This window comes from Ovis aries, chromosome 19, assembly GCF_016772045.2.
Source record: "Ovis aries strain OAR_USU_Benz2616 breed Rambouillet chromosome 19, ARS-UI_Ramb_v3.0, whole genome shotgun sequence".
Taxonomy (NCBI): domain Eukaryota; kingdom Metazoa; phylum Chordata; class Mammalia; order Artiodactyla; family Bovidae; genus Ovis; species Ovis aries.
In genome coordinates, this window is record NC_056072.1 from 3,870,815 (window position 1) to 3,897,496 (window position 26,682).

At 41.2% G+C, this 26,682-nt stretch overlaps 2 protein-coding genes across 11 annotated transcripts in view; both read left to right on the plus strand.

Moving 5' to 3' along the window:
* RBMS3 (RNA binding motif single stranded interacting protein 3) overlaps positions 1-26,682 on the plus strand; it is an 816,868-nt gene continuing 790,186 nt past the window's right edge. For all 10 annotated transcript variants that reach the window (XM_004018199.6, XM_015102101.4, XM_015102103.4 and 7 more), the window contains exon 1: positions 1-636. In XM_004018199.6, coding sequence (XP_004018248.3) covers positions 562-636 — 75 coding nt within the window. In that variant the 5' untranslated portion in view covers positions 1-561. The remainder of the gene's footprint in view (positions 637-26,682) is intronic.
* LOC132658164 (craniofacial development protein 2-like) overlaps positions 1-26,682 on the plus strand; it is a 79,965-nt gene continuing 53,283 nt past the window's right edge. Inside the window, exon 1 of the mRNA XM_060402070.1 lies at positions 1-26,065. The gene's annotated coding sequence lies outside the window, so the exon portion shown is untranslated. The remainder of the gene's footprint in view (positions 26,066-26,682) is intronic.

The following is a 26,682-nucleotide window of genomic DNA, read 5'->3' on the forward strand; positions in this document are numbered from 1 at the left end:
ATGTCACTCTGGGAGGGACACAGCAGCAACTGAGCTGTGCAAGGTTTTTTTTTTTTTTCCTTTTCCCTTTTCTTTTTCTTTCTTTCTTTTTCTCCCCCTCCCTTTTTTTTTTCCTTTTTCTTCTTTCTCTTTCTTTCTATTTTTTTTTCTTTTTTTTTAAGGTGGGGAAAGAGACACCCAGGAGACAGGAAGCTGATCTGCAAGATTTCCGAGTTCTGCTAAAAGGACTTTGATTTTTTTTTTTCCTTCCTTTACAAACGCTGGCAATTGACATCACTACGGACAGCCGGGTAGAGAACAAACTGCCTCCTCCCAAGTGGACCCCAGGCGTGATCTGGGGAGACTGTGTGGGGTTTTTTCCTACAGATCCCCGCCTCTTTCTCTTTTTGGTGTGTTTCTTTTTAAAATTCTTGCTGTGTTGGAACTAGCGAGTGCTGGAAGACTCTCGGAAGCCTCATCAGTCATCGGGACTGTCAGGAATAGTGGTTCCAGAGGAAGCTCGGCCTGGGGCACATAGCCTGTCATCCAGTTCCCTGCCTCGGAGATAGCGATTCCAGCTACATGGGCAAACGCCTGGATCAGCCACAAATGTACCCCCAGTACACTTACTACTACCCTCATTACCTCCAAACCAAGGTATGGCGTGCCCCACAGCCTGGCAGCAGTGGGGTGTCCTGCACTTGGGGTGGGAAGCAGACAGGCGTGTGAATTATGATTAAACCGCCCCCTCCCCTTATCCCCACCAGCTCTTCCTGCTTGTTTGAAATTAGTAACATAGCAATGGAGTTAATGAAACAGAGAAGGAGATAAGAAGAAAGCAAGCCCAGAACTGGGGCTTCCTCTTTAAGGAGAGATAATAGTTGCACTTGAGTTCCTTTGTTGTTGTTTGGCCATCTCGATGTTCCTGATGCCCGCCGAGCCCTCGGCAGACGGGCAGGGTTGTTAAAAGGAGATCATAACAGTGATGATCGGGCACGGCAATACAGTTTCAGGGGCTTTCCTGGTGAGCTGTTCTTTGTTTGTGGCTCTGAAAGGGTTCTTCCCACTGGCTAGGACATGCCGGGGTTGGGGGGGGGGACTCAAACTTTTAATCGCTAAGTGTGGAATGAAAGACAGGCGTGGGAAGGGATATGGCAGCGAACTCAAGTCTCAGAGTTTGCTTGGGCGCATTTTTGATTTTTCTATGGCCTCAAATATTTTATTTTATATTGAAGATGGTCAGAATGCCAGAGAGTAAATTTAGGAGCTTCACCATAGGTGTTCTTTACTTTTAGAAGCTTGGTGTTTCTGTGTTGGCTATCATCAGAAGGCCTGGGGCTTGAAAGGGGATGGAATAGAGTGATGATAATTAGACATGAATTGGTTAAATAGTTTAGCTTTTCCGTGTGTGCTCAAGCGATCATGAGGGGGCCAGTGGTAAGCCCACGTCACTGAGCAGTGGGTCATGCCAACCATGAACTTTATCCTGCAGTTCAGACATGGTAGACTCTCAGGTGTGAAATCACTGCTCCAATTTGTCAATTACATCGGACTTGATTTTGGGGGAGGGGTGGGGATGTTGCTTGTTCCCCCTTGAATGCATGGAGTGTATTTCTTTATGCATGATATTATTTTGCATTGCATTGGCCGTACTGTACTGGGCTCTTTTTAATAAATAAACACGCAGGGAGTGAACAAGGCGTGCCTGAGTGATCTGAGCTGTCACCGGGTCTGGGTGCCCTGGTTAAGGTTTGGTAATCATGCCGTGGTTGACTCTCATTTACTCTGTCTCACCAAACAATGCCGATTTGTAAACCAAAGCAGGCAGCAGACTTTCAGTATTATATTAAAGATTGTTCTTTTTTTCCCTTCCTTCCTCAGTCGCTCTATAATTTGCCCTGCCCCTGCAAGGTCGATTCACGCTGCTTTTTGCCTTTGTGAGCGTTTAGTTTGGGCTGCTGCTGAAATAAATAGACCAGCCCTCCTGCTCCATCGGCTGGAGTTTTAACCCTTTGGGGGATTCTTTAAGGAAATGGCAAAGCAAGGACAAGTTACAAACGGGAAATTTATAGTCATTTCTCATCCCCCAAAGAAACAAAAACAACACACTCAAGGGCTGCATGAAAAATATCCAACATTCCATCCCTTTTAGTCATTTGGCTAAATTTTTCCAAATGTTTCAAAATTCATGCTTTCTTTTTTGGTTCTTATTTTCTACCAGGAAGTCTATTCAGAAAAGAAACTTTGCATCAAAATGAATGGAATAAATGGAATGATGGCTTTTTGACTTAAGATTTCTTTTAACCTATTGCTAGCAAGAAATAATGTCAGGCACCTTATATTAAAGATACATAGCTACACTGGTGGGAAGTATGTGTGTACGTTTGCGTGTGCATATGTGTTTGGGGTAAAAAGGAAACATGGGGTGTTGAGGAAAAGAGATCCAGAAAAATAGGGAGTTAAAAAAAATAATCTGATTTGGGATCTTCTGCAGTTTAGTGCTGTGTAGACAGGGAGCATCTGGATCTTGTTACTTTCAAGCGAGTCAAAGCCATCAACTTCTGGAACATTTTTAGAGAAGTTAGATCCATTAGGCGACCTCAGCTGATATTTGGGTAATCAGGTCAGGGTGGTAGAGTGTATAAGACCAGTTACTCTGGCTATCCTGGTGGTTCATATTGATCATTACATTGTAAAACTCTGACAGAGCTGTGACGTTGTCGAGTATTATTACAGTGGCTCTGAAATGACAGGCATTAATGATGTTCCTGGAAGCTGAAGATATGAAAATATGCCCTCTATGGGAATGTGGGCACTCAGGGAGGGGAAGGAATGGTCAATGTACAATATTTTAAAATATAGGAACTTTCCAACAGTATAAACACAGTGTAATAAAGTCTCATCATGCTCCAGGATAGTGTGAAAATAGTTGGGTTATCTTAGTAGCACTTTTTACTCATTTTTCACTTATGTCCCAAAATATAATCTCTAGTAATTTTGAAAGAATTGCATGCGTCTTAGATTTATTTGGTAAATGTAGGTGGAATTCCATAAAATCCACTGTCCTTCCTGCCTTAGCTTGTAGGTAGAATCCAGTTTTAAAATCATTGCTATTTAAAGTCACGCTGATTCATAAAGAACATTTATGCTTGATAAAATTAGAATTCTATGGTTGACAACAAAAATCATATTGTGGTGACGCCATGCCTTGAACTATTCTCTAAATGCAGGTGCTTTTAACTCAGGCACAAAAGCCATTTGCTGACATTAGTTTTGGGTGGAAAATCTTATTGGGGTTTTACAGAACTAAAATGTTTATTGTTGTATTCATTTAGAAAATGCCAAAATACTGAGCCTTCATTTTCTACCTAAATATGTATGTCAGATGCAGCTACTATTCTCTTATGATAAAAGAAAATGAAAATGGATTTTGAAATAAATGCATTTGTCTTCTATTTCCTCAAATGCACTTAAAGTTGTAGAAAAAACTTGTGATACTTCCCTGCTTATTCTATTCCACTTCTTACCCATCACATTAGAGTCAATCTCTTCACTTTGTTGCTTAGGAAAAAAGAAAGAAAGAAGATATTTATGCTTTTCTTTCTTTGAATAAATTTCCAGATGCTTAAAATGTTATATTAGAAAAACATGAGTCAATCAAACAAAAGGAAAACCTGTGGCTGACTTGTAGCTAATACCTTACTCTCCCAGACCTATACTTAAAGTTGTCACTTGTCAATTTTCTTTTTGACCATTTTTTTTCCTACCCAAAAAAGCAATTTCTAAAAAGAACATTACTTTGGTTTAGAAGTAATGAAGAAATCTTGGTGACATGTCACTATATTTAAATGAGGCATAACTGGATTTCTTAAAAAAAAAAAAAAAGTTCCAGGAAACCAAATTTACTGTTGGAAGACCACCCAGAATAATTAAATTTTAGAGAAAAGAGACCAAAAAATGGTTTTTTAGCTGAATGATATGTAACGATGTGTGATTAAGTTGTCTTGTAATATTTCTCAAGGATTTTGTTATACCCTATTTCCAATCGCCAACCTGTTGTTCTTATGTTATGATCCAGGGTGAATTTCAGTCTGAATTTGAGGTACTTTGTGGGAGGGGATTTCTTGGAAGAGCAAGTTGAATGGGGCAAACTAAAAATGGTTAAAATACGGTCACAACCTGGTCAATTGATAATTTGTAGTTGAGAAATAGATATTTCTCTCCTATGTGATATTTGGAAGACTTGAATCATCGTGAAACTTTAAAATTCACCCAGGCACCAACAGAAAGTTCATCTTTTCTTCCTTTTCCACACTTAAACCAAATCACTACATTCCTCCCAGGTTAGTGCAGTTTCTCATCAGTCTGCCCCTGCCTTTGGCCATCTGCTTCCCAAGAAGACCTTGAGGAAAGGGGTTCAGACTGCAGTACCCTGACAAGGGTTCCCTCACTGGTGGGTCTCAGATTCTGCTCAAAGCCTGGAGTGAAGTTGGGGTCAGGTGGAGGAGCAGTTCTCCACCGGCACACTGACTTTAAGCTGAATTTCTCGCCATCTGCAGCTGGACAGCTGCCCAGCTCTGAAAGTCTAGCTGGAGCCCAGTTGTGCCATGAAAAGAGCAGATGCTTGAAAGCACAAGGCTCAGGGGGTCGGCAGAGAGAGAGGGAGGCTCCTGTGGGGCCAAGATACTCGTACAGATGTGAACGTACAGATCCTGCAAAGGCAAAACAAAGCAACCCTGCCTCACACATTCCTTGCACATGAAAACGCAGAAAATCCTGCAGCGGGAGGGAAGGAGTTTAGAATTTCCTTCGTACTTCCTGTCCCAGATTTGCATTGATAGTTGGAATTGGTAACTTGCCAGTTACCAACCAGTGTTGTACATTTCAGCCTTGAAAACTCCCAAGTACTGTTTTCCTTTGAGAGGCTGAAATGTACGAAACTGGTTTTCTAAAAATCTTCCAGCAAAAGAATTTTTAGAAATAACTCCAAAAATTTCTCTCACTGTAGGAGGGTGATACGATAGTGTGAAACGATGATCCATCATGTCTCATGTTAGAATGTATACTATTGTAATTGGTTTAAAAAGAATGTATGCTATTATAATTGGTTTTAAATGAGAGAAACATAATAAGAAGCTACCGTCCCTTTTCAGTTGTTTTTTTCTTTTACAAATCTTTGTTACTGTTGAAGTTCTTTTCTCTCATGTAGTCATCATTTTCACAACACTATGTCTAGTGCCTACTAAAAGGAGTGGAAAGTTCATGTTTTTTTCTTTTCCGGAATAATCCCAAACTTAAGAGAAACACCATGTATATTGCTTTGAACAGTATCTTTCCAACACATTTTCCTTTCACTTTCTCTCAATTTGGAAAAGAGAAAAAACAGAATTTCAACTTAAAAATATTTCCATGAAGTAATAAAATGTAGCTGAGCGTTGGAGGTAGAGGCTGTGTGAGGAAGAGGCCAAAGAGAAGGGAGGATACACGTCATTTCAGGTCTCTCTGGCTCCAGGAATTCTGAAAAGCTTTGGTTTTGTACTAATATGATTTACACAATCCTTTCTGACATTATCAGTCTCTTTGGCAGAGAGAGGGCTCAGTCACAATGATGCCCATGCCAGATTCTAAGAAAACCAGGCTTTTCCTTTAAAAGAAAATCTTTGGAGTGTTGGACTTCTTATTCAGAGTAAATGGTTGATGTTTATCCAAAATTGGCTTCGAGTACTACATTAAAATTGTGTTTTGTAACAGTCTCATAAGCCACAGCTGTATGTGATTAAATAGTGTAATATCAAAAGCATGTGAAAAGAGACATTTTTATGCTATAGCTGTTCACAGTAAGAGTACAGATGGGGCTGAGGGGAGACGAGAGCAGAAACGCACTTGTGTGTTGTGATAAGTGTGTTGTTGAGGATATGAGTTATGATACATGTATGGAGGATACGTGCTGCTATTTTTGGCAGCAGTGGGAAAAATGCTGAACTATTTTGGATGTGATTAAAAATATGCTCTTTGAAAATGGAAACTGACATAAAATACCAACTTTAAATATGGAATGTCATTTCATCGCAAAATGCATAGTTACTGAATGGATCTGAAAGCAATGCAAATGAAAAGATAAAAGTTATTCCCGTGAAGCACACATTCAAAAAGCAAAAGTGAAGTTTTCCTTCTGTTTGGAAATAATAAATACTTTTCTTCTTCTTCTTCTTTTTTTTTTTTTTTTTTTTGCTACTTTTAGTCTATGGAACTATTGTAAGAAAACCTGCCGGCCATTTATCCCTAAACAAAAGAGTGATAGCAAGGATCCTCAGCTAAGAACAATATAGGTGGCAGTGTGATTCTTTTCTAAGATGTTTGAAAATATGAGATTAGGGTATGAATATTAATCTTTTGTTGCTGGTGTCAAAAATTACATAGTCACACAAGGAGACACAACTTTTGCTTCTATTTCTTTAGCAGATATGTTACAGTAAAGAGGCTTTAATTACAAAGTTTTTCAAAGAATGTTTGTTCATGGAAACTTTAATCTCTAGTCTTCTAGAGATTATCAAGCTACAGGATTACCAATACTAAAGATTACTAAGTTAAGTGATCATTTTCAGGGCCTTGAAAAAGCCTATAGAGTTGGCTGTTGATTTTCATATGTCAAACATTCAAAAGCAGTTTAAAAAAGTCAAAAAGTGGCATGGACCGAGATAAGCTGAATTCTGTTTGTTTTGGTTTTTAATGTTTCTTTTTCTAGGTGGTGTTGGCAGAGAATTTGTTCACATAATAGTTTTTTCTGTGTGGATTTATTGATCAGGAAATACATAGCATGTAGAATCATAGCTGAATGCACTTTTGCTGTTCAGAACATCAACCTTTAGTGTACATCCAATTCTAGAGAACGGAGGATGAATTTTAAGACATTCATCCTGCTTTTCTTTGGGAGAATTCTCTGATTTGTGTGTCAGTGAGTTGATTTCTGGGACAAGTTCCCTGCGCCCCCTTCTAGGCTTAGTGTCTGTGACTCTTGCTTGGAGATAGATGAGACTGCTTCGATGTGTTAGGGGTATTTAGCAGATGACCTCGGATTTGTGCCGCTGATTTTTGTTCGGGTCCTCAGTGCTTTCTACAGAGCAGATCAACTGCTGCTTCATCGACTCTGGGGACTTGGCGCACGTGATCATCTGCATCCTTCACCACGTCTAAATCCAGAGAACCCAGAGAAACACCCCCGTCACCGTCACCCAGGAGTGGGTGGAGAACAGTTCCCAGGAGTGGGGCCAGGCTACAGGCACTATTTAATCACCATTGTTGGCTTTGTTGTGGTTCAAGTTTTCGTCCTTGAGTGCGTAAAATTAGGCCATATCCAAAGACTTGCTCTCTCCAGGTGTCATAAGAGCTGAATGGTTATGCATGTGTGGCTAAATCAGTTGATCTCATTAAGATCCTGACAGCCCTAGTTTCATGGATGAATCTAGGAGCTCCTGTACATGTGGAAATAACAATCAATAGATGAAACTCTATTTTGACTAGAGTTTGCCAGTCACTGAATTTCTGAATAGTAGGCTTTAAAGCATGAGGGGAAAATGATTTAGTAATCAGAGTGCATGGTATCATAGGAGAAAAATCATAACTTCTCCAGGACACCTTAAAAAAGAAAACATTCTCTTTTCCTCTTCTCACTGGGTACCCTTCTGTGTCCTCCCCAAGTCCCTGTGAGCTGAATTAATGAAAGTAAATGGAACCTTGAATTTTGTTTTTATGAATGACTGTGCTATGCTTAGTCGCTCAGTCGTATCCGACTCTTTTCAACCCTCTGGACTGTAGCCCGCCATGCTCCTCTGTTCATGGGAATTCTCCAGGCAAGAATACTGGAGTGAGTAGCCTATCCCTTCTCCAGGGGATCTTCCTGACCCAGAAATTGAACCGGGGTCTCCTGTATTGCAGGCAGATTCTTTATCAGCTGAGCTACCAGGGATGCCCTTATGAATGACTAAGAAATACCAAAATTCAGCTAGACGACATACACAGTCAAGGTGACTTTGATAATGTTCTTCCCTGTTGTGCGGAAAGTAAGGTAGAATGGAAGAAAGCTGAATCTTATGATATTCTAAATATTGGTGGTAATTGTTTTGGGCAACTGATTTTTAGCTTGTTCTAGGTTGTGCTTTCCCATCATTATGCTGCAGGGTTAAACCATTGGCATGTATTCCCAGATACAGGGGACCTTTTCATTGTCTCATCCTTAACTGGTACTTTTCAAGCTGTGTATGGATCACATACAGAATTTAATGAGGATTTGAAAGGATTCTTCCTATTTTTATCTGGGGACTGCTGTCTATTTATCTTAGTCATGTTTCTGATGGATGACAATTTAGTGAAAAGGAAAATGGAAAACAGAATGCTAACTATCTGGTTTTCTGGAACTACTTAAGATTTCTTAAAAGCGTTTTTTATGTAGGCAAGTCATATCTGAGGCTATTACTGATGTCTGTATACTCTTCAGTTGCCCCTTTCAAAACTCATTCACAGAGATTGGATGGTGGCACCCTGAATATCACTTAGAAATAAGATAACTTAAAATTCAAGAAAATATGCTTCTTCTTTCCTCTTCTTTATTTTTTAATTTCTTTTTCTTTCCTCCCAAGCAAATAGTCCCAAATGGATTTGAGTGGATGAAGTATTTGAAGCAGTGTGCAAAAAGATTAGAGGAAACCTGGAGACCGTTTTCAAGGATATCATACAAGGAAAACCTATGACATATCCATGATATTGAATTTCTTCCTGAGAGATGAGAAAAATACTTTTCCTTTTTTTTACCGTGGTGCTAGTCCCTTGAAGGGCTATGACAGTTCCTGGGTTAGCCTTGGTCTTGGCTTTGAGCCCCTGGGTGTCTTGTCAAGCACACCAGTCAAGAAAGGGAAAATTTCTCTGTTTAACTTTGTTGATAAGTTAGACAAACATAAGGAAAAAGTGCAAGGGGAGAGGTCAGTGAACAGGGAAGAATTTTGATGTTTTTAAACAATTTTTTGAAGTATATTTGATTACACGTTTGTGTTCCTCTCAATTGTATAGCAAAGTGGTTCAGTTATACATAAATATTCTTTTTCACAGTATTTTCCATTATGGTATATCACAGGATATTAAATATAGTTCCCTGTGCTATACAGTAGGACCTTTTTGTTTGTCCATGAACAGGGAAGAATTTTTTTCCAAGTTTAGCGATATCCTCTAAGAATGAGAGAAGTGAAGGGTCATTCTAAATTCTTCGTATTCTCCGAACACATTAGGAAGCCCCCACTTCTTGACAGATATATTAAACATATTAAAGTGTACTCACATTCCACGTCAATCAGATTTCTTGTAATAAAATGTTGAAAGAGTTTTTGTAGTTTTGCCGCTGCGACTCTCTGGGTGTGAGTGAGTTAGCTTCTGTGTGCTTGTGAGTTTATGTGCACTCATCACCTTGCATATGCAGGTGTTCCTGCAAAATGGAAAAATCTAACCTACAGATGGATTTTCTTGAGGTACAAAGAAAGATTATTTTGGCCTCTACTAAATAGAACAATGAATAAAGTTGACAGTGTATTATGCTTTGTAGAAACAATTGTTTGCTAATTCTGGTTTCACAGTTTTCTCTTTTCTTTTGGAGGCAAGATATTTTTCTCATCTTGCCAGTGCTTTTGTGCTTAACGTGGTCAGAGGATCTGAAAAGCTGGCCATATCTCTGCCTGCTGTGACCTTTTGACATTCAAGATACCTCTGTATTTTAGTAATCCCAAATTTCCGGGGCGGGACATGTGTTTAAACAACATGGTCTATTGGAAAATGTCATTAACATTCTTTGGCTAAAATATGTCACAAGCGGACACATTGCGTTGACCCTTGGCAGTGACAACAATTGAGTGTTCCAGATCTGGGTGCTGGGTCACAAGAGTTTTTTTATTATGTAGTCGGTGGAATTGTTTATCAACTGGAAAGAAAGAGAGCTTGACTGGTACAGGTGTTTCCATGGGCTTCCAGCTTAGGGTCCAAGCAGGAGGCAGGTCCCTGGCACAACAGTTATTTTATGGCATAATCGTTCTAAATAATCGTAATCTTCCTTTGGTCTCTAAACAGGATCATGGGATTTTCACTTGTACTGAAATGGCCACCTCCTCCTGTTCCCCAAGTCCATGGTCATTCACCTGGAATGACTTCTTTTTAGTTTGCTTCCAGAGGCCCCTGTCAGCCCTGTGGCATCTATGTGCCTCTGAAAGCGGACATGCCTGCACAGATGCGTGTCCCAATCAGAACCCCCGTGACCGCTACAAGTGAGGGGCATCCCGAAGACACTGCTTCTCTAGCCCTAAGCCACATGTGATACTCCCTTCACTTTTATTCTGATTTTCATTGTTTTCAGTAATACAAAACAACAACAACAGCAATAAAACAGGTCCAGAGCGTGGCCTTCTCCCCTCATTGCAGTCAAGAAGGAGTTTTCTCTGGCTCTCCAGCACCCTGCATATGCTCAGACCTGAAAACTCCCTCCCCTCCATAGTCTTGAAGGACAAATTCTCATAATCACCCAGTGTTCTGATTCTCCACCGAATTATTTATTTTTTTCCTGGCATTCTAGCCAGAATCTCACCAAATTTCATCAGTAGATTGAACAAATAAGCTTAGATTTCTCTCTCACAAACATAAAGCACACACATATTTCTGGAAGCTCTAAGAATTGCTACAGTGGTTCTGCTTTTCTCTGAGGCTAGACGATCACTGAGAAATATGGAGGGGCAAATAGGAGATATATAGCTGTTCTTTTCAGGTCTAGATGGACAGGGAGGCCTGGTGAGCTGCAGTTCATGGGGTTGCAAAGAGTCGGACACGACTGAGCGACTGAACTGAAAATTTTTTTGCTACCAGTGGACGGCAGAAAGGGATGAGTCTCATCAAAATATGGATGACTAATAATTTTCACTTTCTTTTAAAAATGTGGTATCTTCATCTAATAAGATATATTGAAAATATATTATGCAAGATAGATATAAATTCTCTGTTCTCCATTATTTGTGATCAAATTTTTTAGAAATATCATTGATAGATTGATTCTAATTCCCCCCCCCCCCCCAGTTATTTCATAATTATTGGTTATATCATGGAAATTCTAATGATCCTCAGAGCTTATACTGATGAGGCTGTCAATGGTATGGTAGAAAATAAATGTCAGTTTCATGATTTTAATTTTACAAGTGATTTATGAGAGGCACCAAGAAAGACAAAACAGAAGAAGAAATAGGAAATAAAAGGCTGAAATTACCAAGCTCTAATTTATTTTTGGAAATTTCTGGAATCTGACTATGTTCCTTTCCAAAGGCAAAAGGTAAGGGCTGTTTGACAAAGAAGTGATAGTTTAGGAATTGAAGAACCATCCTTGGGGGGAGAAAACCACTTTAATATGACTATATTAAGAGAATTAGACTTGGAAGAGTCATGTAGCTGAGATTTTTGGTGTCTTGTGAAAAAGTGAAAAATCAGTGCTTCTGAGGACAGCTTGGTGCTTTGTTCTGCCTGCACATATTAATGCACTTGGTAACATCCACCACCTGCTTTTCTTGTTCTGATTTACTCATCACTCATGCCCACGGATGCCCTGGATAAAAGCCTTGTTGATGCTTTGGATTGGATACGAGGGTGTTTTTTAGAAGGATTTTGGAATAAAATTTTTGCATGTATTTTGGAATTTCTGTATGTAAACTGTTCACATAAAAAATTTCTATCTGCTCAAAAATATAACCATGAGTGAAGTTATGTTGTTCTGTGTAGAAGGGATATGGCTTTGAGTGGAGTAACCCAACAGCATGAGTGATAAAACCAGCAAAACTGTATTGGCATGAGAATCATACAATGCAAAGTGCTAACCACACGCATGATGTTTGAGGGCGAGGATGTGCCCAGGGATCCATGGAGCCATTGAATTGAAGATATGAGTGCAATGATGTTTCAGTGCCCTGGCAATCAGGACATTTGTAGGTTACAGGGTAGGTCCTTTTGAAAGAACGTCTAGACTTCAACATGGTCATTGAGGTTTAGATCAGTAGAGGTCCAAGAAAGATTGGCTGGTACTGTTATTATTATTCATGGTCTGTCTCTTCTGCCAAGTTCCTTGTGCTGATTTCTCCATCCTTACTCCATTTAGGATGTCTGCCTGCAGTGACCTCATGTTTACACTGCATTCTCTCCATTTCCCTACCTCTCCCAGATCCTCCTCCCTGGGAAACTACCCCTCTCATTCTGCATCACAGCTTCCGGTGCCCGTGCACTTCACTTTCCCTGCCGGCCCTTTCCCCTCCTCACCTTCTCTGCTGTGGACTTGCCTTCCTGGCTCCCTGCCTTTAACCCCTAAACTTCTGCTTCTTTGGTTCTCTTTCCTCTTGGTTCCCTCGTATCATTTTCATTATCACTTTCTGTTTTTCTGTTGCTGTTGTTGTTTGTATTTTCTGTTTGTTTCCAAGGTAGAGTTGGATTGGATTTTGTCTGTTTTCTTGCTTGGTTGTAAATTTCCTTCTGGCTTTCAAATGTACCTTTGCTCATCAGGATCAGAATTGTATCAGGGTTTTTCTGTGAACCCCCTGAGGACTAGGACCGCAGGGTCTTCCTCTATGAATACCCCACAGGATCCGGCAGAGTGCCTGGTGCAGGCTGAGTGGATGACAGAAGGGTTTTAATATGCGTTAATCCACATCATTCAGTGTGTCTCATGCAGTCCTCTGTTGCTGAAGGAATGATTTTCAAAACCAGAGATGCTGAATGTTGCTTTCACCTCTGCCATGCTTTATGTCAAAAGGCATTTTGTGTACCAGCAGTAAGTCTTATTAAAGAACCTCTTTTTATTCAATACTTATATCAGTTGATGTACCCTTTTCCACCTTTTCCCCCTGAAACTTGTGGGCTCTGGACTGTTGGCTGGAGATAGGTTGTATACCTAGCTAATGAACATACTGTGATAGCTAGCAGGTGAGCTGAATCAGAAACTAGTAGAAAAGATGAGAAGGGACGAGAAGGGAAGGGAAAAGCTGCCGCAGTGTTGCTTCCCAAGACGCTGGCAAGAACATCAGAACACGTGCCAACTTGGAAGGGCAGACGTGCATTTCAAAGACAGTGTAAGTAGCCTAGCCAGTATTTGGAAATTGGGGATGAGAAAAAGCAAGGAGGTCAGGGGTAAATGGCAGTGGTGGTGGTTTGAGGGAACTGGAGAGGACATTCCTGAACACCTGCCAAGAATATCCACTCATACATGTGGCTTCCTTCCTTGGTTTGGTGGAGAGTTGGATGTATCAGGAGATGAACTCAGCAGATGCAGCTAGGAGATGGGTTGAGTACTAGGCCCATCTTTTGTTCTATTTTTTTTCTTATTCAAGACAGATGAGGACTTCCCTGGTGGCCCAGTGGTTAGTACTCCATACTCTCATCTCAAGGGGCCTGGGTTCGATTCCTGGTCAGGAAACTAAGATCCTGCATGCCACCCAGTGTGGCCAAAACAAAACCAAACGAGACAGATGATCTTGACTGTAATAGTCATCTGTTATCTCCCCATGCCATGTAAATATCCACAGCAACATTCGTTTTTTAATTAACATTTTGAAGTAAGAATGACAAAATTCCTATTTTGGGGAAAAGAAAGCCCTAGTTTCCCTTTACAATTAACCAAGCAGGTAAAAGATATGTCTAAAGTAAGGATAGTTGATATAAGATGGGATCCTGAGGTCAACTTCAAAGCCTTCCTCATTGAGGAATCTATGGAAATAATAGCCCAGTTGTGGCTGCGAGAACAAATTGTGTTTTTGGTTTGGATGCTTCTTGATTTTTCCAAGTTGTGCTGATTCTCTTATGTTTGTTTGGCAGTTTTTTTTTTTTTTTTCTCCTTCTTTTTTTTTTTTTTTCTCTCTTGTTCTTTTTTTACGTCAAGGTTCTTATTACCATCTGTTGAAACAGTAGTTTCTATATATGTAATTTCCTCAACATTTGGTAAGTTTTTCTATTGCAAAATAATCCTGCCTCATCATATCTAGTGAAACAACTCAAGAAAAATAATGAAAATATTAACAGTTTTCTTCTGTATACCACATCATTTTGTGACAAAATCTCAGAAAAAATGTATGGTAATTACAGGATCATATGCGTTCTTCTGTTGCTTCCTTTATGCTCATACAGACATACTATCGGATCTATGGTGTCTGAGATCAGACTGAACAGGTTATTTTCCTCCCTTTTCAGTGAGAAGCATGCTTTGTGCGTTCTCCACAGAGCACTAAGCTTGTCTTTTTTGTTTTATTGTCAGGGCAGTTGTTTCTAACATGTTTGTATCACGTTTCATGCAAGTGTTGCCCCTCGATGAGCATGGATTTTTTTGCCCCTGTTTTTCCATTCCGAATAATGCTACAATATATGTTCAAGATATTCGTTTCAAATCCTGAAAATTAAGTCATTGATCTGAGCAGGGTTGCTTCCTTTTAAACTTTGAAAAAAAAATGCCTTATTATACAAAGATTGATGTCAGTGCTTAGATTCTTAACCTAAAGAGTCTGCATCCCATGGGATTGACCCACCCCTTTGTGTTGGCCTGGAAGGTTTATTAAAGTCTACTGCTTTTGGTGAGAAGATGAACCTTCTGACTGATATTTCACCTGAAAGGGAACCTCTCTCAATTGGCAGAAGCAGAAATGTATCATTTTTTGGTGGCACTCTCACAGGGATCCCAGCAGAGCTTGGGGTCAGCAGGGCTACCAACTTGTTGCTTCTTGTCCATCCCGTGAGGTCACTCTTAAGTTTCCAGATTGATCTCATTTGTCTGCCACTCATATTCCAAGTTGAAAGAGCAACAGCAGGTGAGGAGCCCAAATCTTCCTAAGTGGTTAGAATCCCACTGAAGCATTTTGGTACTTGAGCAGATATTTTTGTCCCCAAGTGTTTGAACATCAGGATTTTCCTTTTTATGTCATGATCTTGAGAATAATGAAAAATTATATTTTTTGATAGCCTTCTTCTACTGGATGAGTTTGGTATTACTTGACCATAAGGGGAAATATCACGGTTTATTAATTGAGCTGGAGAAGCTGACTCTGGAAAACACTAATGAACCTTGGTGAAATCTGATTGTATTTCTTTTCTTCCCGTGTACTTGTCCTGTTTCTCATTGCCAATATCAATTTTAATTAAAGTTAAAATGTGGATATAAAAAAGCATAAAACAAAAGTTTACCTGCAGAACATCTCTGCTGGGTTGATAGAGACATATGTACCAACTGAAATCTGTCTGGAAGACAGTAGATTACAGAGCCTCAACTGTTTGCTTTTCCTTTAAAAAAAAAAGGTAGATCAAGGACATGCATTTCTAATTACAATTCTCTTTCTTGGATTTTTATTTCTTAGAATTTAATTACATCTTACAAAGTTTGATGGCCGAATTCCACATGCTTCTTGGGAAACTCAGGGAGTTTCCTTAACACAGACCTGCAAAAGTGAATTTTTTTCACTTACTTTGTGTATGGGATGAGATGGAGAACTTAGTTCAGCACAGGAAGGCAAATTGAACATTTTCTCTTTCTGCAACTAGAACACTGACCATTTTTTATCCATGTTTAAAAATCAACAGTATACCATACTTCATATATATTTAATGCAGGTAGAGACATTTTAACCAAGTCTGAAAAAAGAATTTAATAATCAGAAATGAAAACAGCACTTTGGTTAGGTGACAGGACTCTGAGTGGTCTGGGAGGTCTAAGTTTTTGATTCTAGAACTTACTTTAATACCATTTCCCTGGGATTCTCTTACCTTTTTATATTTCTGTTTCCTGCCATCTCTTCCCATTGCAAGAATATTTTAGTTACTTGATAAGAAATGTCCTGACAGTCAGTATTAGACTAGTAGTAATATGTTTCAGGGTTCTGCAAAGAATGCCAATATATTAACATATTATGAAGATGATAAAATATAAATAAGAACCATTAACTCCAAGAGATTGTTATTAGTGATAATGGTAAGAAGAGGGGGACTGAGAGGCCTGAAATTGACTTGATCCATGATTCTAATGGACCGCAAATCCTTATGAGAGTTCAGATCAATGCCTTTCATTGAAACATTTCTCTGTACATGCATTATGTTCCTCCGGCCTCCATCTCTGCCATCAGTTGGACTGAAATCGTGTAAAGAGATTTGCTTTCAGTATTTCTCATACTTCTTCCATGAATTTTTTTTTATTGCAGTTTTGTTTTGGAAAGCAATGCAGATATTTTTCAGCGCTTCATAGAAAACTCACTGCACAGTCTGAGATGAATCTATTCAGAAATTGTCTGGTTTTTACATTGCTATATTTCACAATACTTGCACTTTCCCCATTTACATTCCCTGAATGCTTTTTGTCTCCCAAAGTAACTAAATTAGTGGAGGGAGGGGTGCTATTTTCTTCCAGCTAGCTTATAGAGAACCAGCCCCTGCTTTCTGAGGGCTGCAGCTCGTGTTTAGAAACACTTCGAGCGAGGCCTGCACTGGCTCTGGGTGTGGTGTTGGATTTTAACCAGATGATTTTCCAGACTCTTCACTGTGGAATGAAAGAACTGAGGTTTCTTAGTTTCTCCAGTTTACACTGAGTTTTCAGATATCCTCAAACTTGCTCACACATAACATTTCTGAACCTAGCTGTGCTCATTTGTTCATCTTCTTCCAACTGTAATAACTTCTCTCACTTACATCCGCAAACTCGAAACACAGAACCATCTCAAAGGTTTTCCAGCTGAGTGGCCCTCAGTCCTTGCCCAGCATCTGGTAGGTGCTTGATAAGTGTGCATGGAAGTTGTTACATGTCCTGAACTCTAGTAACACTTACCGATAGACAGTTTCGGGGCACCGAACCATTTTTCTTTCCTTGGGTATTCACCAAAAAATCAGCCCCCAGAGGAAACAATCCTGGTCCTCTTCTTCCTCATCCGGCTTTCAGAACCTGCAACAATGGCCTGCATGTGGCAGTGCTGGTCGGCGTTCCATGAGGGAGGAACTGATGCTCTCATTCTCAGAACATCCTTTAACTGATGGTACAGTCTTCTGAAAAGTTGAATGAAATCGCTCCGTATTTATCTGTGCTTCTGCCTCAGTTTTCTTTGTTCCTTTTTAATTTCAAAATAATATTGTACTTTCAATTCCAAAGATGCACAAAACCTGGGAAGGAAATGTGAAGGCGAAACTCTCCTCTGTGTGTCTGGCTTTGTTGCTGCTGTTGTTCTGTTGAGTGTTTGCTTTATTCTTGCTCATGCTCCTGTTTACTGTCAAGTCAACACTGGCTTAGTGAGAAAACAAGTGTTTGTTTACACCTGCGTCTCCCACACCTCCGTGTTTGCTTGGTCTGAAGACTCTTTAGAAAAGAAGGAAAGATTTTTCAGTGTTTGTGCATAGTTGAATTGTAATAGCTCATAGCTCAGTGCTATACCAGTTTATTTCAGATCTTATAGCTATTAAGGAGGGATTTGGAACATGGAAATTCTGAATGTGAAATCCAAGGTGTCAATCAAGTCATGTTCTTGGAGCGTTTCCTTAGGCTGGCTCTGTATGAGGAGGCGTGCGGTTTGAGATCAGCTGGGACCAGGGACATTTTACTGCGGGGCTTGCACCTGGAGAAAGGTCTCCTTAAGCAACAGGATACACAGAAACCATGCGTGACTAAAAAATAATTGTGTGCGTGTGCAGTTAGGACAAATTTCAAACAAGAAGATACAAAAAGGCCACAAGCCAACGCCATTTCTGAGGTTGGAAACCAAAGCGGGGAGCTGCGCATGATGCCTACACACAGTGCCACTGAGGGGTGGGCAGACCACCCGAGGTGCCGCTGTTGCCCCACTGAACCTCTGCCCTGTTGTTACCCTGCCTATGGACCTGAGCAGGGGAGGGGCATGCACTTCAGCTCCCTTAAGCCTGGACCCTTGTAGTTAGTCACTGAGTCATGTCTAACTCTTTGCGACCCCATGAACTATAGCCTGCTAGACTCTTCTGTCCATGGGATTCTCCAGGCAAGGATACTGGAGTGGGTTGCCATGCCCTCCTCCAGGGGAACTTCCCCACCCAGGGACTGAACCCAGGTCTCCCATGTTGCAGGCGGATTCTTTACCATCTGAACCACCAAGGGTTGAGCCTGGGCCCAAGCCCCATTAAAGCCTTGCCTGAAATTCGCCAATGGCCTCTCATCAATTTCTATTGATTAGAGAGTCTAGGGACCCAGGTCATAACTGTTAGTTCAAGACAGAAGGAGGTTTATACCGTGATTGTTGCTCTTCAGACACTGATCTTTTTTTTTTTTTTTTTTAAGAAAACAGAGCTGACACATGGAATAAAATGAGGTAATTAGATACTAAATTGTGTGGTATTTACTTAAAGAGAAAGGACAAGGGCTGTTTGGGCAAGAAGAGCTATGAAGGGAGAAGAGACTTTGGGGCCTGTCAGAAGGAGAACAAAGGAATCGGGCGTTTGGCTTATTGGCAAAGTTGGGGAAGGATGGGCAGGCATTCCTGCTGGAATTAGAGCAAGGACATAACAAAGATGTGAGGTATGCCTAGGGGGAGACCAGACAGCCAAGAGTCAGACTTTGCTAAAATAAAGAATGGGTGGGAGATGGAATTGGTTGGGTTCCCAGAGCTCAGTACTACGTCAGGCCTTTGAGGGCAGGGAAAAAAAAAAAAAAAAAAGCGAACCATTGTTTAATCTTTGTACAGGGAGTAGATTTATAAGATTCATTCTCAAGGCATAAACCATAAATGAATGATAGACTTAAAATTCTTCATTTTAAATGTAATTCCCACTTTTTGACTACAGGTATATTTATACATCTTCATTTAGCAAAATTCTACTATAATTTAAAGTAAAAAGCAAGTAAACAGTCTTATAAAAGTTTGCAACATAATGTTACGAAGGTTTAACATTCTGGAAATAAAATAGTCTCCCACTATTCAATAGGACAAGAAGAAAACACTCCAATAATAAAAGGGACAAAAACCCACAAATGAAAAAAAGAAAAAGATATAGCTAACAGGCATGCAAAATTATGTCATTAATAATTGAAGAAATGGTGACCAGTGAGAGAAAATAACAGTGAGGGATTATTTTACAAAAACATTTCTTAATAGCCAGGGTACACTGAGTTACAAGGAGAGAGTGACTCCTAACACACTGTTCATACTCGGGGGGAATATTAACTGATAATTAACTTTTGGATCTCAGTTTGAAAGGATGTATCAAAAGTTTTAAGAATATGCATACCTTGTTATACAGTAAGTTCAATTCAAGAAATAGCTGCCAAGGGGTTAAAGCATATTTGTGCATAGGTGCAGCATTGTTTTTAATAGGCAAGATTTTGAGCAATAAAATATTTGGAGTAGATTAAATAAATGTTGGTTTATCTTTACAAAAAACCTCTATGCAGCCATGAAATCGACGCACATAGATGTATTGAATAGAGAAAATGGCATATTGTGAGGTTTTAAAAGTTCAGCACTGTAATATGATTCCAAACCTGCCTTTAAAATCCATATATGTCTATGTGAGCATGTTTATGCTTGTCCTATGTTTACCTGTTCCTAGATAAACATAAGAATGATTTTTTTTCTGGGTTCTTGAAGTGACGCATATTCTGAAATACTTTTGAGAGTGAGCCGGTGATCACTCAGGTCATTAACACTGGATGTTTAGTTGTTTCCAAGAAACAATAACGACAAGCGAAGAGGAAGCCGCACGAACTAGGAAGCATCTTGATGCAGTTGGCAGAAGGAAGCAGTTGTGAGTTGTTTCACTGGGAGTGAAGCAACCTACGTAGAAAGAAATGTTTGGGTTGATTACTAGTATTTTGTAAGGGGTAGTGGTGCGGAAAGGTAACATTTAGGATGTCAAGCTAAACCTGAGCGAGCATAGACAGGAAAGCACAGGATATCTGGGACTAGAAAAAGGCCAGAGCAGTAGATGATGCTGAGGCCATAGAGAGGGGAGGAGAATGATCTGAAAACAGAGAGTCCTCCAGTTTGGGACCTAACTTTGGGGTGACAGCGGGGCTCCTAGATGAAGATGTGCTGTGCCAGGAAGAGGAGCTGAGTGGGGGGTGAGTCCAGCAGCAGACACAGGTCTCGGTGAGGTGATACTTGAAGTGATACGTGTGAGAGCGATAAATGGGAGGGAGGACCCGCTGCGATGGTAGAGGGGATGCTAACGAGGGTTAGTGTCCTTCCTTCCTTCCTTCCGCCCAATCTGTGCCTGGCGTGGACTTCTGGTTTAAGATCGTCTTCAGTATGCTGAAGCTCTTGTTAGGCAAAGAATCTTTACTCTCAAGAGTATTTGAGGAATAAACCTCAGGGATTTTAGAAAACTGAGCTTGCAGAGACTCAAGCTATCTTAAAGTCTGAAGTGTTCTTTTCCAGGTTTTGATTGTATCCTCACACGCAACTGTCCTTGGCCACTCACTTCCTTTCGTGTGGACTCATTTTTGAAAAGTTGTATCTAGAGATAATGAGACAGTTGGGGTTGTTTCATTTGTTTGTGGGCTTGCTTAGATTATCGGTTTATTTTCATTGTTCGACCAACTGATTATTCCGTATGGGATTTCTTTCTCAAGTCGTACTTTAGGGCACTGTTTCTCAGACTTTTGCATACATAAAGAACCCTCTGGCAGGTCATTCTCCCTCCCTCCTCCCCTCCCTTCTTCCTTTCTTTCAGTTCAGACTCAATAGGTTTAGGGTAGGGCCCAAGCAATATTTCTCACGGTCTTCTGAGTGAAGCTGATGCTGCTGGCCTGTAGACCACACATTGGATAATACTGTTCCAGGAAACGTGATTCTGCAGCTCACTTTCATTTTCAGTTTGCCAGCTTTCACAAAGAACCGTCTGACTACATCACCAAGTACTCTGGTGAAATTTACTGATGATGGCACTTCCTGATTCTTATACTCTATAGCCATTTATTCAGATTTAAATTCGCCTGTAATTTAAGTAATTCAAATTGTTTTTGTGTTCTCTTGACCCTTGTGCCTTCAGATATCCAGGATATGATTGGAAAGAGACTTCAAGGGGAACACAGTGGGTTATCCCCAGGATCTTGGCAAAAAAAAAAAAAATTAATTTTCCTTCAGATAGTTAAAATTAACTGATCTTCCCAGTACATATAGAAAAACAATATTTATTCAAGTACGTATGAATCTCTTGTTTAACCACTGATTTACCAAAGCTATCTAGAGAAGAAAACTGTTACAGAAAGAAATGACAGGTGAGCACACGTGTGTTGCCTGTCCAAGGGGGAGGGACTTTGAATTCTGAAATCCAAGCATTCTTGCCAATACAGAAAGGATCTCTGCTATGTGACTCAACCTGGTCTGAGAAAAAAAAAAAAAAATCCCTCTGTCTGTTTTTCCATTTTATTTTTATTTATTTTTTTTTAATTTTAGTTTTTTATTTTTTAAATTTTAAAATCTTTAATTCTTACATGCATTCCCAAACATGAACCCCCCTCCCACCTCCCTCCCCATAACAACTTTCTGGGTCATCCCCATGCACTAGCCCCAAGCATGCTGCATCCTGCGTCAGACATAGACTGGCGATTCACTTCACATGATAGTATACATGTTAGAATGCATTTTATTAGCAAACTTCCCATGTTTTTATTTCTGCAAAATGTGAATGTGCTGATCGTAGTATGTGTGTTATCTAAGATAAATTGGCCTTCTGGTTTGTAATTAGTTTCATGTGAGTTGAGTCAGGTTGAATCTGTCTCCAGAATTCTGATCATCCCTGTGTGTGCTGAAAAAGTCCAGTTCCTAAATCTGCAAGGCTGGGGGAACAACCACGTTCTGCCCTAAGTTTACCAAGAGAGCATAATGGTGAGTCCTCTGAACAGCCAACGCGCAGGCCTAAAGGGAAACCCCTCAGCTGTTTTCTGAGCACTTTGCTTCTGAGCAGTGCATCTGTTCATTTACTAGGAAACAGATCTGGATAATTTCATAAAACTGAAAAGAACGTTGATATCATTAGGGCCAGCCCTTTCATTTCATCCCTTCTGCTGGAGTCTGATGATCTCTTAAACCTGGCAGTTGACAGTATTTAAAGGCTAGGTTCACTGTCAAAATATTCCACCGCCTGTGGGGTGTTTCTGCCTTGTGGTGTGTTAGTCTGGAGTGTTTGGCACTGGGTTTCGGTGCTAAAGTCTGAGAGAGAATCCATCAAACCTTAACCTCAAGGCCCCTTCCTGAGTTTAATTTAAGAAGCACATATTTGCATTAGAAAACCTGTCTGTTTTGCTTACCTTTGAAAGTGAACTTCCTTTCATTGAATTACTCTTTTTAACCTTTGTAGCACAGGATGACACTTTTTGATAGAAACCTCAAAGAATAAATCCTGTTGACGTGAATATATTCTTCAGAATGTACCGGAGGGAAAATATACATCAGAGTCCCAAATAAGGTTGAATGGATTGTGGGCTTATTGTACTAGGTCTAGACACTTGAAATTATACTTTCAAATATGCATTAGTTGATAGAGGAGAACAGAGTAAGGCTTTTTTCGTTTCATCGGGACTCCATATTTATTTGCTTTTATTATTCTGTTATAATGTGAAAATATAGCTTCCCAGGTGGCACTGGTGGTAAAGAACCCGCCTGCCAGTGCAGAAGACATAGGAGACATCGGTCTGGAGGAACACATGGCAATCCACTCAGGTATTCTTACCTGGAAAATCCCATGGACGGAGAAGTCTGACCAGCTGCAGTCCATAGAGTTGCAGAGTTGGGCACGACTGAAGAGACCTAGCATGCAAAATGGGAAAAAGTGATCATAAACACTTGATTCAAATCATTCCCCATCATTTTTGGATTTCGGTCTGTTTCCTGTCTATAAGAGCTGGATACAAGGATTAGGAATAATGTTTGCCACTTGCCTAGTATATGGTATTTGGTATGTACTTGAGTAATGGTAGTTATTCTTAAGGAGGATGTTTTAAAGCAAACTGGTGTTTAGAATGGGTGGTGAGACTCCAAGCAGAGGCTCCAGGACAGTCTGTGGACTCACCGCCCGTCAGTGCGTTCCCCGCCTCCCTCAGCTTCTTACAGTCGGACCCACGGAGACCAGAGCCCCGCAGACAATCCTGCCCTGCTCTCGGCTCATCTAAGAGGGCTGTCACAGCTCTCGGCTCACTTCTTGGAGGATACTGGAAATCAACTGTTCACTCAGGTGTGGGCTGGGGTCAACTGACCACAGCCCTGACAGTGCCCTAGATTTCCACACAAGACCGCCTCTGTTAGAGTCTGCAGATTTCTGTGCTTCCCTCACCCACCCTCCAAACTAGATGTCCAGTTATTCTGCCCAAACTTCCTGTCCTCCTAGGGTGCTGTGCAGGTCATGGGGAGGCTCTTGATCCCCAGCAAGTTTAGATGCATTCTCCCTATGGAGATCATCTTTTACTGCATCCCCGGGTCCCGGCCCTCCCTTACCTCACCTCTCAGACTCACAGATATGACCTCTACTGACTTGACCTCATTGCCCCTCCCACCTAATGAACATTCACAGTGACTGTTTCTGGAAACATTCTCTGAGTTTGCCCCATAGAAACCACCCTTATGACCAGCCACCCACCTGTGACCTCATCCCCTACCTCTCTCCCCCTCACCTTTTCCTGTTTTGGCCACAGTGGCCTCCTTTCTGTTGCTCCCGCACACCGAGGCCTTGGCAAAAGCTGTTCCCTTCGCCTCGACTCTGCCCAGTCTGAACAGGAATGGTATATTCTTGCTGGTCAAGTCCTAGTTTAAAGCCTTTTGCTGACCATCTAGTGTAAAAGCATCCCCCCGTCAAGCTCCATTGCTTCACATTATTTTGATTCCCCATGACACACAGAGCTCTTACTGTTACTGGGTATTTTTCTTATTTATTTTCTTCTTTCTTTACTCTCTGCCTTCTCTATTAATAATCTCTGCAAGAACACAGATCTGTTCTCTCTTAGTCTCTGCTGTCCCCAGAACCTAGAACCGAGTGGTAGCACATAGAAGATGCTCAGTTAACATTTACTGAGTGAGTAACCAGTTGCCCATTAGGTTTCTTTGTATATCTGGCTCTATTTTCCCAGTGCCTGTGCTGGATTATATGCCAAGATCTTGTTTCCTTTGTCTGATGACAACAGTGTAGCTGTGTACCTCAGATACGCTGGCCAGCTTCACCGTCCCACTCTCTCAGCCAGCAAGACACAGCATTCATTGCAGTTTCTGCCACCTCTGTGGGTCCTTTCTCATGTTCCAGGAGGCACTGCCCGCTGACCGGAGCAGGAAATCCAAACACCGTGTCCCCTTGATTCTTAAAGTTGTTGCTGGGTTTCTATTGGATTGATGGTACCTACCGTGGATTATCTGTGGTGTCCCAGGTGGCTCAGTGAATTGCCTGCCAATGCAGGAGACGCAGGAGACCTGGGTTCCATCCCTGGGTCAGGAAGATATCCTGCAGGAGGAAATGGTAACCCGCTCCAGTGTTCTTGCCTAGAACATACTGTGGACAGACAAGCCTGGTGGGCCTCAGTCCATGGGGTCACAAAGAGTCTGGTATGACTTACTGACTTATTACAGCACAGCGTATCTACATTCCTTTTAAGGAAACTTGTTTTTCAGAAGAAGTTGTTTAGGGAAAGTTTGTTCTTTATTTTGAAACCGGCTGAAGCTACGTAGGGGAAGATGAAATGCAGAGATGCAGAGTTTGGGTCCCGTGAGAAGACAGAGAGGGCCAAAGACAGCACAGACCTCGACAGACCAGGGGGTGTTCGCCAGCTGGGCTAAAACCACGATGGAGCAATGGCGCACACGTGTGTACCCACATGGCTGTGTGTTGTTGGACACTTCTTTTCGCTCTCTATTCTGAAATTTGCATGGTGTGAACCATCAGATTTTGCCAGCCTGGTACCCATTCTTCCTTGTTTTTTTATGATTTTACCCCAACCTCTTGTTGGGAAACCCATCTATTGGGTATGATTGTGTTCAGATTATTTATCAAAGGGGCACAACATCTGAGAAAGGTGGACTCTTGACCCAGTCTAAGAACAGCAGATGTTTCCTGAGAAAAGACGTCTTAATTTGTCTGTGTTGACTTTAGCTAACTGTCCATCAATGTCTTCAACTTAGATTCTTGCAGCCTCTCTGGTCCCTGTCTTTTTAGACATTTGCTTTTCAATGTTTGGCTTTTGTCAGTTTTTGCTTTGACTAATAATAATCAATCACTGTTCCTTGCAACCATGGAACCCTAACTCACATAGAGTAAGTATTTAACGATTGTTGACTGATATTAAGACAAAGACTTGATGTTTAATATTATGGGGAAATAGAGCAGAACCTCAGATTTCCCCCTCCCTTCCTTCTGCGTCTCTGCCTAAACCAGAGCCACGTGATTGTGATTGAATGTTTACATAAGGAAGAAACAGACATTACTTACAAAGAGTGAGCCTCTTCCTTACCAGAAGGGTCCTTTCAGTTGATGAGACTAGAGTTCTGTCTCTTTGCTATACCGTCTCCCTTGTTTGGAATCTTCCTTAGCCCCAACTCCATCTTCCAAGTCCTGTTCACATCTACCTCCTAGAAACAGAGCTTCAGAGATGAAAACAAATCCCCCTTTCCTTGCCCTTCTCTCCTCCCTCCACCCTCCATCAAGTCTTATTTGCTCTGTAACAAGTACAGCACAGCCATGGGCCGTGTGTCTTGCTGCTAGACAGAAAGCCACATTTTACCTTAATCTGTTAAATAAAGAAAAAATGCACAATTAAGAGGAAACTCATTCTTTTAAAAATATATTTGCTGCTCTACATGTTGACCTTGTTGAAAATAACTGCAGGTTCTGCTGCCACACTTTCCATTTCATTCATCAAACTCTGGCAGCATGAGAGCATCCTCTCCTCTCTCTCTGACTCTGTGCTCCTCCCCAGGTGTCTCCACCTGTATCTGCTTCCTTTGGTCACGGAGCTAATCGATGCCCTTTAGCTAATCGATGTGCTTTCTCTAAAGGAATCATAGGTGGAGGTTTGGAGGAAGGTCATGCTGTCTCCTGGAGAAGGCAATGGCACCCCACTCCAGTACTCTTGCATGGGAAATCCCATGGATGGAGGAGCCTGGTAGGCTGCAGTCCATGGGGTCACTAAGAGTCGGACATGACTGAGTGATTTCACTTTTACTTTTCACTTTCATGCACTGGAGAAGGAAATGGCAACCCACTACAGTGTTCTTGCCTGGAGAATCCCAGGGACGGGGGAGCCTGGTGGGCTGCCGTCTATGGGGTCGCACAGAGTCGGACACGACTGAAGCGACTTAGCAGCAGCAGCAGCAGCTCTCTCATGTCAGTATTTTTGTGCTGCTCATAAGTGGTTGTGCATGTGTTAGTCCTATTTTGAGTAATTCGTTTACAGCTGGGGCTGCTATGAGTAGGCATGTGAGTATCTGTAAAGTAGCTCCCTGTCTCTTCCACACTTCTTTGTAGTTTATACTGGGAGAGGGGTTTTCTGGGGTCAGGATTGTGCTGGGAAAGGGCAGGGAAACCGCGAAGGATCAGGGTTACTCATCACTGTACCGTTTGCATGTCCCCGGATGGTGATGTTGTTCAGGGCACAGGGGAAGCCTGAGCAGAACAGGGGACAGTTAGTTCCATTCTGCACTTACTTACTCAGCACCTGTCATGTCCCAGGTGCTATGCTTT